Source organism: Condylura cristata, unplaced genomic scaffold, assembly GCF_000260355.1.
Source record: "Condylura cristata isolate star-nosed mole 26May11 unplaced genomic scaffold, ConCri1.0 scaffold00020, whole genome shotgun sequence".
Taxonomy (NCBI): Eukaryota; Metazoa; Chordata; class Mammalia; order Eulipotyphla; family Talpidae; genus Condylura; species Condylura cristata.
In genome coordinates, this window is record NW_004567121.1 from 22712167 (window position 1) to 22728481 (window position 16315).

Below are 16315 nucleotides of genomic sequence, written 5' to 3' on the forward strand. Positions count from 1 at the left end.
GGGTCGTTCTAGCCCTCTTTAGTGACTTTGTTTTCACCACATTCTTCTTCTTCTTCTTTTTTCATATTCTTGCAAGGTACTTTCACTTAATAATTTGGAGAAAGTGCATGTTGCATAACACAAATGAGAAACAATCCTACCAGGAGACAAGCAAGAGAGCTGTGTGCTCTGTATCCTTGCTCTGGGATTCCCCTATAGTATAAATATGTTTGCTAGTGTGTACATGCAAACTTATACTAACAGCATTGGGTTTGTTTTTTTTTAATAAAGAATTGAGAATAAGCATTTTTGCAAGAGGAACTGAAAAGTAGCTACTGATTTAGCCCATAATAAATGTTGTGAGGTGGGTGGGTGTTACTGGTAATCCTGTGAGTGATTGACAGGTCCAAAAATTGCCTGCTCTTTAGATGGGGTCACTCATGTGCACACTCACACACACACCCATTTACACTTACACACACCCACACACATTTTTCTGGCAAGCTTTTCATCTTGATCTGATAAACGATAAACTCTGTGTCCCTGATTTATACAGGCAGGTGCCCCAGCCACAACACTGACTTAGAGGAGTACCAAAGATATTTCAAACTTCCAAGGGTAATGCAGTGATACTGTTAGACACCATGCAGACTATCAACTTAGTGTCATTCACAGTTCACCTCCATTTTTTTCAAGGAGCCCGTGTCTTATTTTTGGCATATTATGTTCATTAAGGTAATGTTGATTCACACACTGTGTATGTTTTAGGTGTGTAGGTTCACATCCCTAGATGGATGTTATCACACCTTGACCACCACCAAAGCACATTAATAATCTCTCTCTGTGGACCCTTAGACACCCTCCGTCCTTGTACTCCACCTATTCCTTCCCCTTTTGGTAATCTCAGTTCTGTTGTCAGATTTCAGGGGTTTGTTTTAGTTTGATTTCATCTGCTCTTTTGCTTTGTTTTTTATTTTTCACATGTGAGGGGAACTGTCCTGTATTTGTCTTCATCTGACTTTTTTTTTTTCTTAAAGAATTATTTATTCATACAGAACTGGGGTACAGGCCAGAGACGCAAAGGGTGAGAGGATTCACCAGAGACAGAGCGGGGAGCAGAACAGGTAGATCCACGAAGCACACTGCTGAGGGGAGCAGCGGGCGGGCCAGGAGAGGTCTGCCTCGCCATAAGGATCTCCTCCGTGGCAGGAATCGAACTCATGCGGAAGTGGCCTAAGCCTCTCAGTGCTGTGCTTTAACCCTCTGCGCCACAAGGGAGGGCCCTCATCTGACTTTTTTTGCTAGCGTTATCCCTTCCATGTCCAACTCTGCTGCAACAAATGGAAAGGTTTCATCTTTTTCACAGCCGCATAATATTACACAGTGTGCACGCGTGCATATGTGCACACACACCACAAGGATATCATATTTTATGAAGGAAAAATAAAAGTGGAATGAAAATTAAAGATAGTAGTATCCAATCTGATTCCAATATTTAAGAAGCTACTACCCAACAGGTAAGACACTGGGGGCCAGAGCATGTGTGTGCACCATTTTGAAGATCTCTAGCTACAAAGCCTGCTGACTGACTTTTGGAACAGCCCATCCCTGGCTAAGATTCCATTCTGATAATGGGGCACTGACTACTCAGTTCACTGCAAAAGTAGCTCCTATATTAATAGGTAATTGTGCTTATTTAAAGAATTATGTGTATTATTTTTTCAAGTAGACACTAATAAGTCACCAAAACATAAGGATTTATCTGTTAGACCTACTTACCTGTACACATGGAACCATTAGGTATTTTGATCGAGAGGCATTTTAAAACATAGACACTAAATAATACACAAAGAACTGTGAGGCATGAACAGAAAAAGGGTGAAGACTTCTGGCATTGAACTTTAAGGTGGGATTGCCAATACCAACTACAAGCATGTTAAAGTTACAGACTCTCAGTGATGCTGTTCTGGCTGGGTGATCCCTAGTTATCTACACATGTCAAAGGATGGATCTCCACTTGGAGCTGAGACAAAATGGGGGGTGGGAAATGTGTTTTCTTACTCAGAGGATGTTAGCATTTGGAAGGGCTTTGGAAGCTTCTGCTTTCGCAAAAGTCGTAAAGATTCTCCTATGTTTGATATACATGCCTTCAAACATTGGCAAAGTTTATTTTGAAAATAGACTGAAATAAATGTAAAGAGCACAAGGCACACAGGTGACCTGAAATGACATTCCTATCCTGTATCTGAACAAGGAGCAGCGGGGAAGAATGGCAGCTTCACTGACAGAAAAAGCATAGGGTTCAAAGAGTCCCAAGTCTGAGGCTGAATCCCAGTTCTCCCATGTTCTCCTGTGCGGTGCCTGTTAGATAACTGCTCACCAGATTTGGTCTCCTTACAGAGTTAATGAGACAACTTGTATACAAGGCCTTGCAGTCCAGCAACCAGGAACAAGTAACGTGCCTGGTTACAGGTAAAGGCAGGTGTTGGGAGGCATGTGTGGGACAGCACAGCACATTACAGCTTCATCACACCAGAGTTGTGGGATGAGCCAAGAAGTGGGAAATTATTTTTACCCCAAAATTTTACCTTTTTTTCTAGCTCTCTCTTAGTCATGTTAACATTGAAATTTGACCCCCACTCCTTTGTGTTTTATTCTCTCCATGACTCTGTTCTGCATTGTCCCCTGAAGATGGGCCCCTGGGAACCAGCCAGTGTAGACATGTTCATGGAAAGACCACACCCTAGTTTAAGAATATGCTATCAAGTCACTGGACACACTCAAAGGCCTGCCCTTCCAGGGCCAGAGAACAGCCCCCACAGTCATTCTGCTCTTTCAATCTGACGGGTTAGAGTCACAGTAGGTTTTAGTAGATGTGCAGCTCAGGGTCTGCATCCAGCCAGTGAGGAATCCTGCATGACACCTTTATAAGAAAACTGATCTCAGGTTATGACTATATGAAGCAAACATGGACTTTTTCCCCTCATATAAACCTCTTCTTGTAAATTTCAAGTTTGGTTGTAGTTTTTAGTTCATGCAAAACACATCAAGGTGAAGCCTACTTGCCAAAACCAATGTGCAGAGTACATCCAGTAAAGCAGTTTTTTAAATCTCAGTGTATACTTCTTTATTAAGTGGCAACTATCAAGTAGGATACTATTTGATGCTGAAATTCTGAGTTGAGTCAATCACTAGAGACATTTAGTGATTATGACCAGATTATTTAAAGTACATTAAATCTAATGTTTTTAAAAATTATCTTTAATGTTTAGATGAGTTATTCTTCCCTTTTTTGGTATGGGGAGGCCCTATAGGTTGGTGAGTTCTCAGAGGGAACCCAGTACACAGAAGTTCCTTAGTAAAACACTGGAACTAAGGTTCATGTTCTTTATTAGCCTTCAATGTGTGAAGAAATAATCCTCAAACTGTCAGTGCTAAGCTTTTCCACTGGTAAAATAAAAATAGTACAGATTTTTTAAAAAATCTCTACTTTTTAGATTACAAAACACTATTGTTATGGCCAATTACAGTAAATGACACATAACAGCACTTGGGATTGATCCTTAGAGAGAAAATAATACCTACCGATTTTGAATTTCTGGGTTCCAGCACCAGTGACAGTTTGTAAATATCATCTTCTGTGTGATAGAGGTCCAGAGAAAGCTATAACAAATTAGAAAGGATAATGATAATGTTGGGTTATATTTATTAGTTTATTTACATTGCTGATTATATTTCAGACTCAATCTTTAAGCTCCCTAATAACTTGAGTGAATAAAGAGTTGGCACACAGAGGTGGGAAATGAAAATTTAAAAAGAAAAAATTAAGCCTAGTGTTATCAGCCTCAACAGGCACCACAGACCTGATTCCTCAATAATATTTACTGAGTGGCTCCTTAGCACCAAGCCCTGAGTTGGCAATTAGGGACCCTTAACATTTACAGGCCAAAGTCAAGGGCAGAGGCATAAAATAAGATGTGTAAATGCAAAAAGTTCTGTCTTAAATGTTTGATTAACAGACTGTAGAAGTAAAAGAGTAACCAGGTGATAGTATTTTAGACCATCATGTTAAGTCCTAGTGATAGAAAATCATGTTAAGTCCTAGTGGTAGAAAATCATTTTCTGCCCTCAAAGGCCTAACAATTTATTTTAAAATAAGAAAGACCTGGACACAAAAAGAGAAGTGTTTGCATCAACAAGAGGGGATACATGCTAGATGTGAAGGAATCTACCCCACTCTAAGCGCTCTGGACATTGTTGAAGAAATAAAAAAAAGAGGGAGAGGTTTGGGAGTCACGTGCCGAACCAACCTGACATTGGTTAACGCTGTTACCTTAATCTAGTTATTTCCTCTCTGACACTCAGATTCTACACCTGTATGACGGGAATGATCATAAAAGTCCCTACTGAATTGGACTTCCATCCAGTCTGTCCCATGAGGTCAGGGCAGTTACTATTTTTGCAATTGTCTTTTTTCAATTTTATGAGACTAAAAATACAGGGACTTTCCAATTATTTGCATATACTCAGAATGGTAAAAGTAACAGACACGTCTAAAAATACGGTGAAAAGAGTCAGACTATTTCATGTACCATGACACAGAAACACCATCTTTTAAAGCTCCTGGCTACATGAAGTGGGATCCCAAAAGGGAACGTTTCCGAATCCTCCCTGAAAAGAGGCATAGCAGCATCTCCAGCAATGTGGTGGTGTGGGTTTCCTTCCTCATGTGTTCAAGGGGCCAGTGGTGTTCAAGGGGCTAGGGCTACAATGATAAAGCAGGCAATTATAGTCTTGCCCTATAACCGGCTCCTTCTCTACACTTCCCTGAAACAGAGGGAGAGACTTAGTTCTTACAGCTGCAAAACAACGTGTCAGAAATATGCTCACAATACAGAATAAATGTCCATCCAGTGCAAACTGTGAGAGACAGGAAGCTCCAGGCCTCAAGTCAGAAGTTTGGCATTTGCAACCCTTTAGTCGTGCATGGATTCAGTGTCTTCATTTGTAAGACAAGAAGGGCTTGGGGTGAAGTGGCAGGGGCTGTCCAGCCCAGGCTGTGTCACAGTGAGTATCTACTCAAGAAATGTCTATGCAGTCAATTATTATAGAAAGTTCAAGGGTTACTACACAGCCAACTGTACGCATAGGCATTCAACAACTGCATTGATTCAGGAGTTCTTATCTTACATGGGCTTCCTCACCCGAGGCCATGTTTAGAAGCAATGGGTTATCTCAGGCAGAAACTTTCTGGGGCCTTGGGGCAAAATGAACCGCCCCTTCAAATGTTGCGTCAGGGACCTGCTCACATGCATCTGGGTAGTTGCAGTCAATCACATGGGTCTGATCCCACATATGAATTCATGAATTGCCCACTTGGCTCTAGGGAACTTCTGATGAGCATTTCCTCTTCATACTGAGCAGATTCATCTGCCAGTGGCAGAAAAAATGGATACACAGTCATATGCACTGAGCTTTCTCTGTGGTGTGGAGAGAGGAAGGATCTTGGTTTTAAATAGAAACTGATTTCTTTATCCTGAGGAGCGGCAGGGCAGGAACCATACATTCAGCTTCTTTACTCTCGAGCACCACCATTCCTTACGTGTAGAATCACAGAAATTTAGAACTAGAACAAGTATTCACACTTGGGTATAAAGTTCACTATGAAAAATCTAAAGTCAAGATTAGTTAGCAAGGAGACAAAGCCAAGACAAACCTCAGAGAGTGGAGGTAGGGCTAAAAGCTAGATCCACCATCTAAGATCTTTGCCAGCCTGCCAATGTGCTGTAATGTTTAACAGTACTGTCACTAGATGGGGAATTTTGACAGTTTCCTTTTAATGAGATAGAGAGAAATAGACAGAGTGAGAGACAGGAAGAGAGAGTATGAGAATGAGAGTTGGTATTCTTTTTCCTCTCTTTGGAATAAAAAGAAATTCTTAGCTTTAATTTCTAGAATTCAGATTTTTCATTTGCATTCCAAAAATTTCTTTCAAATTCAGAATCCCTCAATATTTCTGAAATGTCTGTCATGATATTGCTTGCTGCTTCTGTCACTCAATATTAATTTCCCATCACTATTCCATCAATATCTTTGATTTAGGTGAGAAATTGCCCAAGTGTAGTTACCTGTGCTGTAAGTTATTCTCCACCCTCGGGGGTCAGCCTAAACACAGACTCAGGAACCCAGGTTATACCTTGGGACTGTTTGGTAGACATCACCTGTGTCTGTGGTTTGTAGTCTGATTGGGGTACAACTCATTCATGGAAACAGATTTACATGGCAAATGATTAATAAATGCAGGTGCCAGGATTATTGTGAGGTGTTTTCCCCCATTAGAAAATAAGTGTGTGTGTTTACTATTTGTTATACAAACTCAACCCCAAGAGATTGGTGTTTCTGTGTTGGCCACTTCTGCTTATGTTAATGGTGCAGCTCGCATGACTGCATACACTTAGGGGTTCTATTCTTTAATAAACAATTATATATTCCAGGAAGCGTTTGTGAGAAGGTCTAGGAATCTCACTCGCATTCCCTGCAGCAGTCCTAAGAGATTTAAGTTCTTAGAGCTTCCAAGAGACTACTGATTTTTTTCCCCATAGCCATTGGAGGGCAATGGTCAATTCAGCACTCCAGCCAAGTTTCAGATGCTACAGTATTATAAACCCAAACAGGGAAGTTGCTCCTACATTCATGTAAACAGGGTGAGAGGATTTGGCTATGCTTCGCCCCCAGATAAAGCAGCAGCCAATGGGAAATGTTTTCTTCTACAAACCTGTTATGTCTAAAAGTGCTGGACTTGGAGACTAGCCGAAGGTGTAGGCATAAATACCAAAACACACGACTGGTAAGGCAGTTTCTTCAGTCTGACCCCTATCATTCCTAAACAGATTCATTTCATCTGTTGAGCTCCTCTATATGAAGCAGTCTCAGACACCAGGAGAGGTGCCAAGGACATGGAGTGTAGAAGCAGGCAAACAAAAGATCCAATACCACGTAATGTCTCCTATAGTTGAGGATAGCATAAGATGCAGTGCATGTGGGAGATATGTGAATGCTGTGGAGGGGAGCAAAGAAAGCTCCAGAAACAGGCTTCAATCCTGAGCTGGTCAGAGGGGTGGGTCGGGAAAGGGCTGGAAAGGCACCTGGGGCTATGGGACCAGGTGGTAACAAAGACAAATAAGACTAGATGAGCTAGGAACTATATCCTAATGGGTCTAGATGGCAAGCTGGGAGCTGTAGCCTGGTCATCTGGGGAAGTCCGCGGGAGGAGCAGGAAGATCAGAAAGTGACTCCCTAACTCCAGGTTTCAACTGCATCAGTGCCGTAAGGACACAGAGAAGCAGATGAGTTGAGGGCGTACAGAGGAGTGATTAACTGGATGAGCATGATGACTGAGAGTGAGGGGCTGAGGACAGAGTTGGAGGTCATTCTCAGGATCTCCAAGGGGAACTGAATGGGAGACTGGGAAAACAAAGCAAACAGAAATTTCTTTACCCAAAGACTATGGTCTCAAGTCATGCTGGATGTGGATATGGGGTTCCCCCATTCTTTGGGATTTTTTTTTTTACCTACTAGTCATGAATTTACACCCCCTAACCCTGCCCACCGTGAATTGCTGGCACAGATATGCCAGTATTCCCTGGAAAGTGAGGTGCAGAGAGGTGCCAGCACAAATTCCCACCCCTTGGACTCACCGTAAGCAGGTTGATCAGATCCATGTTGGGCTCTAGTTGGTGAGAGGCACTCTGCAAGGAGACCAGTTCGCTCAAAGTAACAGAGAGCTGGTGCATTTTCACAATGTTCACTTTATTCTCCTCCGTCCAGTCGGGGAAAATGACATGGACCGCTATCAAGTCTTTCAAGTGGACACCAAGGATGGGGATTTTGAAGCCATCACAGTCGGCAAAGGCCTTGCGATAATTGCAGTAATTGCCATTGGAGGAGACCAGCTCTGTCATTTCATTCCAGTTCTGGGAACACATGGAAAAGTGGACTTTTCAAATAGCATTTCCTTCTGCCCACCCCCAGGTCTTACAGTGTGTGGATAGAAAATTCCTCTGCTACTGAAAGAAGTGTCAATTCCACCACTGCTGATGCAGAATTTTTTTTTTTTTTTAAAGAGTAAGTTTATTAGAGACAGGAGAGGCAAAGACACTTGCTTAGGCACAAATGGGCAGGAAAAGCTGCCCTGGAAGGGACAGATTTGATGCAGAAACATTTTAAGCAGGAAAAAGAAAGAAAAATCTAGTCCATTTGGTTATGATTTAGACAGCCCATTCCATTCTGGTACAAAATTTAAATTGACCACATCTCTACCCACCTGTTAGGGATGTTGGGGTGTTAGAAAGCATCGTATATAAGTATTTTGTGATTTGTGGAAGTATCAGAGCCCACAAATGCAAGCATATATTAAGGTGTGCAATATATTAAAAATCTCTACATTGTTTCAAGAAAGTTGGACTAGAGCTATTACTTGAAGGTTGATCTAAGGTGGCATGGGGTGTTTACACTGTGGGGTAAGATAACTCTGGGCCTGGACTCTGCCAGGGAGTAGAAGGATGAACTGGAACAAGTTATTTTATTGGGGGTGGTGGAGTTGTTTTCCTTTTCTGTAAGAAAGGAGCATTCGGGCCCTCCCCGGTAGCTCAGCAGGTTAAAGCACAGCACTAAGAAGCTAAAGCCACTTCGTATGAGTTCGATTCCCGCCTGCCCCAGAGGTGACCACATGGTGTGGCAGACCTCTCCTGACCCACCCGCTGCTCCCCTCAGCAGTGTACTTCGTAGATCTGCCTGTTCTGCTCCCTACTCTGCCTCTGGTGAAGCCTCTCGCCGCCCCTGAGCCTCTGGCCTGTACCCCAGCTCTGTATGAACAAATAAATAAATCTTTAAAAAAAAGAAAGAAAGGAGCATTCAAATAAGCTGTTTTTGAAGACACACTGGTGAGTCCGAGCCTTTTTGAACTTTTGTTGAATTCTTATTCTTTACAGCTTTCAAATGTGTGAACTCTTTACAAAGCTAAAAGGAAATGAGATGCTCACACAATGAGCCCCTTTCTACTTGGGATGGCTGTGGTGTTTGTGGTCAGACAGTGGCACTTCGGTGGCTTACTCTTGTTTATGTGGACAAGATACTGCTAGTTGCCTAACAGCAACCAGACCTTCCTAATAGACCCCACTTTTTACCTCTTTGTGTTCCAAATTAGCCCACCTGGCTCAGAGGGAGCTGTCTCCATCCCCAGCTTGAAGGCTGGATTCTGATTTGCTATGATAATAATTGCATCTCTGTGGTTTATGGTTGGTTCAGAGGACAGTTGAACCAATCAATGCATCACAGTCCTCTGGCAACTATTATTAGGCAGGTAACTTGAGATGGACAATCTATCTAAAAAAAGCTCTTAAATTTCATTGTGAAATTAAAGAGCTGAAGAGAGAAATTTTGCCTATTCTCAACTTTTATTAATAAGAAAGCACCTTTTTTCTGTTTCTACCCACAGCCCAATTAAGAGGAAAACCAGTGTGATCAAAACAAAACATGAAAACATACTAGAAGGCAAAGCCATGGAGCCAGAGTTGCGAGCCTGGAGTAGGTCCCTGCCTCTGGACCTCGAGGTATGTGAGAAGGTCCATTTCCTTATGTTTAATCAGTTTTAAGATTTTTTTTTCTGATACAGCAAAGTAGACTCTTAATGGAAATCTTTTCATAGGACATACTGCTCTCTGCTTAATAAAGGGAGCAGTTACCATTGGAAATTGACATGGGTGATCAGCTCAGTTCAGTGTGAAAAAAGATCATTTTTTTTAAAGAAAATATATTTTTGTTCCTGGCAACTGTTATAAACCTGAAGGTGTTCTATACAAGGCCCCTGTCTCTCTCCTTCCTTTGTGTTTTACGCTCTGTTGAACAGTGCCATGAATACAGCAGATGTTCACTGACTACATTAGAGGAGGGGAGAGTAAGCATTGTTTGTGTAGTGTTCATCTTGTACTCCTGTGCCTGTCCATAGTAAGCACCAAGTACACATGCTGACTATGGACAGCTGCAGTGCAGAGTGCATTCTTAGTAGACATTTGCCTCCCTCTCTGCCCTGTTTTTCTAGTTGGGTTCAACTGATGTGTCTCCTGCCATCGTAGGGAATCCCTGCAAGCCTCCATGTTTCACCCACCATTGGTTTAAAAAGAAAACTTTCCCAACTCTGGGTGACTTTTGCTAGCAGAATAGCTAGTAAGGCCTAAATGATTACAAATGTACTTTTCGCTTGGGATTTCATTCCACCTTACCTTTGTAACTTCAGAAGAAAGATGAGAATGGGTCTCTTTGAGGCGTGAAATGGAGCTGTGACTAAGGCCTCCTACCACTGCCATCAGGGTGTTAAAGTTTTTGAGCTGAAGAAGTTTCTGCAATAAAAAGGGTTAACATCAATACTTTGTAATTGATCCTTTTATGAAATAGGTGAATGCATGCACAATTTTAATAACAAATTCTGGGTTTATACTTAGTGAAGTAAGTCCAAAGCAGAAAAACAAAAACCAGGTGATTTAACTGACATGTGGAATATAGATTAAACAAGAGACAGAACTAAACCAAAGTAAACCCTAACTATGACTGTAGAACTGAGGTTAGCAAAAGAGGAGGGTCAGGCATGGACAGTAAAGGGGGAAAGAACCCAGTGGACTATGAAGGAAGACTACAGGTACTTGGGTGGTGGGTATGGTGTTGTAACAAACATCTGGAGTGTTGTGAGTTTACACCACTGTACACCAATGTTACATCAAAAAATAATATAAATTTTTAAAATCTGGAAGATTTAAAACAAGGATCTAGGGAAAAATCATCAATTTAAATGGAGTGCATTAAAAAATGTATCAATGATTTCACAGAAAAATGGCTACATTAAATGTTTTTAATTATTGCTCTTTGAATATAGTCTTCTTGCCATAGACACTTACTATTTGTTCACTAGACATCCGTGAGAAGTTTAAATGTCTAATATTGTCTGATACTTGTCGGCCCCAAATCTTCAAAAACTTATCTCAATATCATGAGTGAATATGTAGAATCCTCTGAGTATCTTCTCCCCAGACATACCTTGGCAACATTGATAAACTTTGTGATGACTTCCGCCCTTTGCTGTGGGGTTGGTTTGCTAAGAACCATCAGCTGGACCCACTTAGAGATTCCATTAAATAAAGCAATAGATCTCTCCAAGGTTGGGTTATTCTCCAGACAGCCATGGATGACATAACTTTGGTAATCGGTGAACTAATAAAGGAAGATTCAGAGTCCGCATTATAATACTGTCTTTGCAAATTTCAAAGTTGATATATTGCATGGTACAGGTGAAGTATAGTTTAAAACAACATAATAATTTCTTACACTTCAGATTTATAATAGCATCATGCAGATTTAAATATACATGCGCCTTAAACATGCTATTTTGCTGCATTTTACTCTTCAGTATACAGACACACACACTGCAACATCACAGTATTGATGGAGGAAAGGGTCAAAACTCTAAATCATATTTCACAGTGTCCTGATTTTGCTGGAACTACCTGATGCATTAGCTAATAGATTAGTTTCTGGGAACAGCTCAGACCATAAGTATTGGTATCTCCAAAGGAAAAAAATAAGATTTCCATTTTCAGCTCGATAGCAGTGATTCCAAAGCTCAGGCAAGTTTGAGATAAAATGGTGTATATTAAAAAAGAGGAAGACAACAAAATATATATAATGATTTAATTCAGATTTATAAAGTTTTTCCAAGAAAAAATGTTTTAAAAATAGCTGTTGAAGAAAGGGATTCTTTAATGAATTAGATACATTTTATGAGCTCAGCATGGATGTCCTCAATGTGAATGAGACCCGACTGTATGACCAGTGCAGGGCATTGCCTCTCGTGTCCTGTCTTTAGGGAATCATGAATGTTCTCTCCAGGTGGTCTTACCCAGAGAAACCCTTATCACTCTTTTGGAAAGCCATACTTCTGATATTCTTTGCAAGCAACACTGTGCTTCATTCCCTGGTACCTTGGAAAAGAGGGTAGAATGACTGCCCCAGAGAATGGAGAGACAAAGACAAAGGCTAATTGTGAACCACTGAAAATATTATTGCAATAAGTGGTTAGTGTGGCCAGGAAGAGACCACAGTCATGAGGAACTACAAGGAACGTAGAGAAGAAAAGGAAAGTTGAATTCAGAATCTCTGAGCTGGGAAACAAACAGCCTGATGCTAAAAGTCTCTTTAAAATCTATAATTACTCATTTCAACATATACCCCTATTTAGGCATTGATACAAATCCAAATCTAAAGAAATATTTTTCTTTCCAATAAAGGACGTAGTAAAACATGTTCACTTGGGAGAAGTCAGTGGAGTTAATGACCTCTGAATGGTTAAATCTCCACTGAATATTTAGAAAATCATGCTTCAATTCTGTGAAAGGAGACATTGAAAATAGTGACAGAAACACAATCCTGAGCCATAAAATAAAGACAGGATAATATTTATGTTTGGTTAAAAGGGATTGTTCCTATGAATTAAGGGCACTTTTCCAGTGAAGCACACCGACGGGCTGCCAACACATCAGTGCACGAAAATGGGGCCCTTGGGAAAGTTGGCATGGGGGCTGTTATCCTTGGAAGACTAAATGTTACGTTTCATACCGAGATCCTTCGAAAAGATTTATGCTCCAGAAAAGTGAGGTGCTCAGCCAATTCAATGGGCTCCAGATGGTCGAATAGCAGACAGGCTTTTCCCTTCTTGGATACTTTTTTTCTCTGTGTGACTCTTCTCATCCAGTCATAGGAAGGACTATATATAAAAAAAGTGAGTCTGGTGAATGTGCTGAAAGCCCATTTCACTCAATGGAAGTTATTAACTTACTGACTCTGTGCTCTTGGCCTGCTTCCAGTGGTTTGTGCAAAATACATGTCCTGTCCTTCGTATCTGAAGAGAAAACCACTGACCCATGTCAACAGAACATAAGGAGTTGTTTTTCCAGACAGGGTGGGTTTGCATTGATCCATTCAGAATCTCTTGTTTGGTCTTTCTTATGAATAGAAAGGTTTAGATCATAAAGGAGAAGCCAGGACTAGAAATATAAATTTGGGAGGTTATCAATGTACAGATAGTGACTAAGGCACAGGAAAACCACCAAATTACTTCTCACACTTCAACAACATGTGGATTATCTGATAAATTTGCTGTAAAAAGGAGGCCTGAACCTCACTGCCAGAGATTCTGATTTACTAGGAATGATCCTGAATAATCTGTATTTTTTTAATATAATAGTTTATTTTTACATCATTTTGTACATTTTTTTTTTCATCTCAATTGTAATCCCCGTGGGTTTCCCATCACCGAGTCATCCATGTGCCATCACCATAGTCCTTAATCTGTATTTTTAACAACACTCCTGATAATTCCTGGACCTCTCACTTTTGGTCAGTCTTGAAGAATGATTTCTTGGAAAACAGACTAGAATAGGAAGGCCTAGCATGTAGTAGAATATACTCACAAGATGGAAAATAGGCTTAGAGTAATAAAAATGAGGGAATCTTATTAAATTCATTTTCCATTCATTAAGTTTAGAATGGGGCCTCAGGCTCTGCATTTCTGGTGAGCTCCCAGCCAGTGCCAATGCTGCTATCCACAGACCACACTCTTTAGTGCCAAAGCCACAGGAGGCTTTAACTAGATTCAATTGAATACCTAAGTACAGAGCATTGATTATGTGCATCTTATGTACTTAATTGTATACTTATAAGGTTTGAGAGGCTTGAATAGATAAAGGGCATTGATAAGGTTGATTTGGGAACCAGGCCTGAAGACTGATCACTTTTACCCTGAAGGTGGAAGCAGAGCCAAGACACATTCTTGTCAAAGGTCGATGCCCAAGACCAGTCATCCTGGCACTAAATGGCCCAAACTGATTCCCCAGTCATAAGAAGTCCTCGAAAACAGGTTATAAAAAGGAGCCCCAAATCCTTCCGGTACAGACCTCTCTCATCCCTCACCCACAGCTTCTTCTAACAGTGTATGTCAAGAAGTCTCTTTCTTTTAGTTATCCATTCTTTCACTCATGAATTCTTTCAGCATGAGAAAGGCACTATCCTCATCGACAAATAAAGAAACTGAAGCACAGACTGCTCGTTACAGCAAGGTTTTCCTCATAGAAGCACGCCTAATTTTGAAATGGTATTGATCAAGGTGAAATGGGATCATCACTACTCCCTCCCCAAAACAGCAGGCTCATTATGTCTGAAAGAAACTTGCCCCCTCTTACATGCTGGATATGTCGATGAGGCTGATGTGTTTTTCATATCCTAATTGACTAGCTACTTCCCGGAATTCTTCAGTCATTCGAATCAAACCAAGATCCAAATTAAACTCGGCAGGAAACTTCAGAATCCAGTACCTGAAAGGCATCAAATATTTTCAATGGCTGGAGGGGTTCAAGTTAGACTTCTGTAGAGATTATTGCATCATTTGGCAGATTACATTGAACAGTGAATCCAGAACCATGGCCTAGTTAGCAATCCCCTATTGCCCTTCTTCACCTGCGTCTCACTCTTCCTTTCTTCAGTCACGGATCATAGTCTACCACTTTCCCTGTGAGCCTCTTCTTGACTCTGAAACCACAGCTGAGAGGAAACACTTCCCCCAGTTCATGGCAAGTAGGTGGATTGTGTGTGCTACAAGGAGTAGAAAGAATGAATTCACCCTCTCTGAGACTGATTTCATCCCCTAATCACAAATTGGGTACTGAGCTGCTTCTTGAACTCTAGTACAAATGAAAGATACATTCAAATCCCAGGATTAGGGGGGAGCCATTTTTAACAAAATCAATTAAATGGGCTTCTGAGTCAATTCTGTTCTCAAACTAGGGCTGTTTCTTGGGGAAAAGGACGTAGCATCATTTCCAGCATTGCAAGATGATTAAAATTATAAATCTACTTACCTCATGAAATAACAGATCTTTAATCTAAATTCATCGCACCTTTCTTCACTGGCATTTCGATACGTACACTCGTTAAAGAAAACATCCTTGTTCCTGGTTTCTTTTGCATACATCTGTGGTTATGTGTTCAATTTAGATGGCACCCTAAATAAGAGGACCATCATGGGGACAGATGGGTTATGCGGACATTCAAATGGGGAAAGAAATGGGCTCGGATGGTATCAACACTGAACCACTGCAGCTTGATCCCTGCTGCTGTGAAATGTATTTTCTTGGTCTATAAAAATTTTAAATTAGTTTTACCTTCCTGACTTTTTGCCATGTGATCTCTGTCAGCTCTACAAATATAGATGATAGCACATAGAATCACCCTTGGAGCTAAGATCTCTTACTCAGGTCTCATGCCCTATATACGTACTAGTATTAGAAAATGTTCCTTTCAAATATATTCATGTGCATGCATTGTAAGTGATTCTCAAATCTGTATTCACTCATACTCTTTTAAACAAATATGTATGGTGTTCCATCTGTGGGCCAGGCACTGTACATATGCATGAACAAGGAACCTAAAAAGAGGAGAATCTACAGAAATGTCAGTTCATGGGCAGTTTCAAAAAGCTGTGCTTTTTGACACTGGACTTTGCTGAGCCTAAACAGCCCTTTGTATTTATATTTTATACATCAGCAGACATGCCAGTGATAATAAGAGTACGGTCTGTGGACACGTTCTTTGGACTGTGTTTGAGCAGAACGGGGCTGGGCTGAGTCGCGCAGTGGGACTGGTCTGACTCAGTTCTCTCGGTCCTTCCCTTGGTACTACCCTTGAATAGCCATTCCATGGAGACCTTGGAACACTGAGGACTGGGTGTTGCTCACTTCCGGGAACCTTTGTTCAGGGTGAACGTCCCCTTACTCTCTCTGATTTCCCTTTCTGTCGTTAGGTCAAGGAGTGAAAGGAGGGAAAAAGTGGAAGGGTGGGGAGCTTGAAGTGAGCAAATAGGAGTCCCGCTTGGCCTTAATCGCCCTAACGGGCCCTCTCAGTCTCAGGCTCTCCTTGCTCAGGAAGGCTTCTCATCCTCTGCAGGACCCCCTGGGCATGAAGTATGCAGGGACTGCGGGAGCCACCATTAATGACTAAATCATAAACACTAGCTCTTGAAGAATGACCTTCTTATAAATTTGAGACTGTTGTCATTTTCAGTTATTTGGCTTTCAACCACCTTTCAGGACTGCCTTATATACAAAAGTGGTGAACTACTAAGGGCTCTTACTATAGAAGGGACTTCTAAAATTAATTATCAGTCAAAAAATTACAATAGGCCCTCCGTGGTGGCGCAGCGGGTTAAAGCACTGCACTGAGAAGCTAAAGCCACTTC

At 41.2% G+C, this 16315-nt stretch overlaps 1 protein-coding gene across 1 annotated transcript in view; it reads right to left on the reverse strand.

The window, feature by feature from the left end:
- The window catches only part of RASGRP3 (RAS guanyl releasing protein 3 (calcium and DAG-regulated)), a 92369-nt gene that overhangs the window by 20928 nt on the left and 55126 nt on the right, over positions 1-16315 (reverse strand). The window contains exons 4-10 of the mRNA XM_004686302.2: positions 14940-15002; positions 14265-14396; positions 12643-12790; positions 11068-11241; positions 10260-10376; positions 7677-7952; positions 3565-3642 (exon numbers count right to left, since the gene is read on the reverse strand). Coding sequence (XP_004686359.1) covers positions 3565-3642; positions 7677-7952; positions 10260-10376; positions 11068-11241; positions 12643-12790; positions 14265-14396; positions 14940-15002 — 988 coding nt within the window. The remainder of the gene's footprint in view (positions 1-3564; positions 3643-7676; positions 7953-10259; positions 10377-11067; positions 11242-12642; positions 12791-14264; positions 14397-14939; positions 15003-16315) is intronic.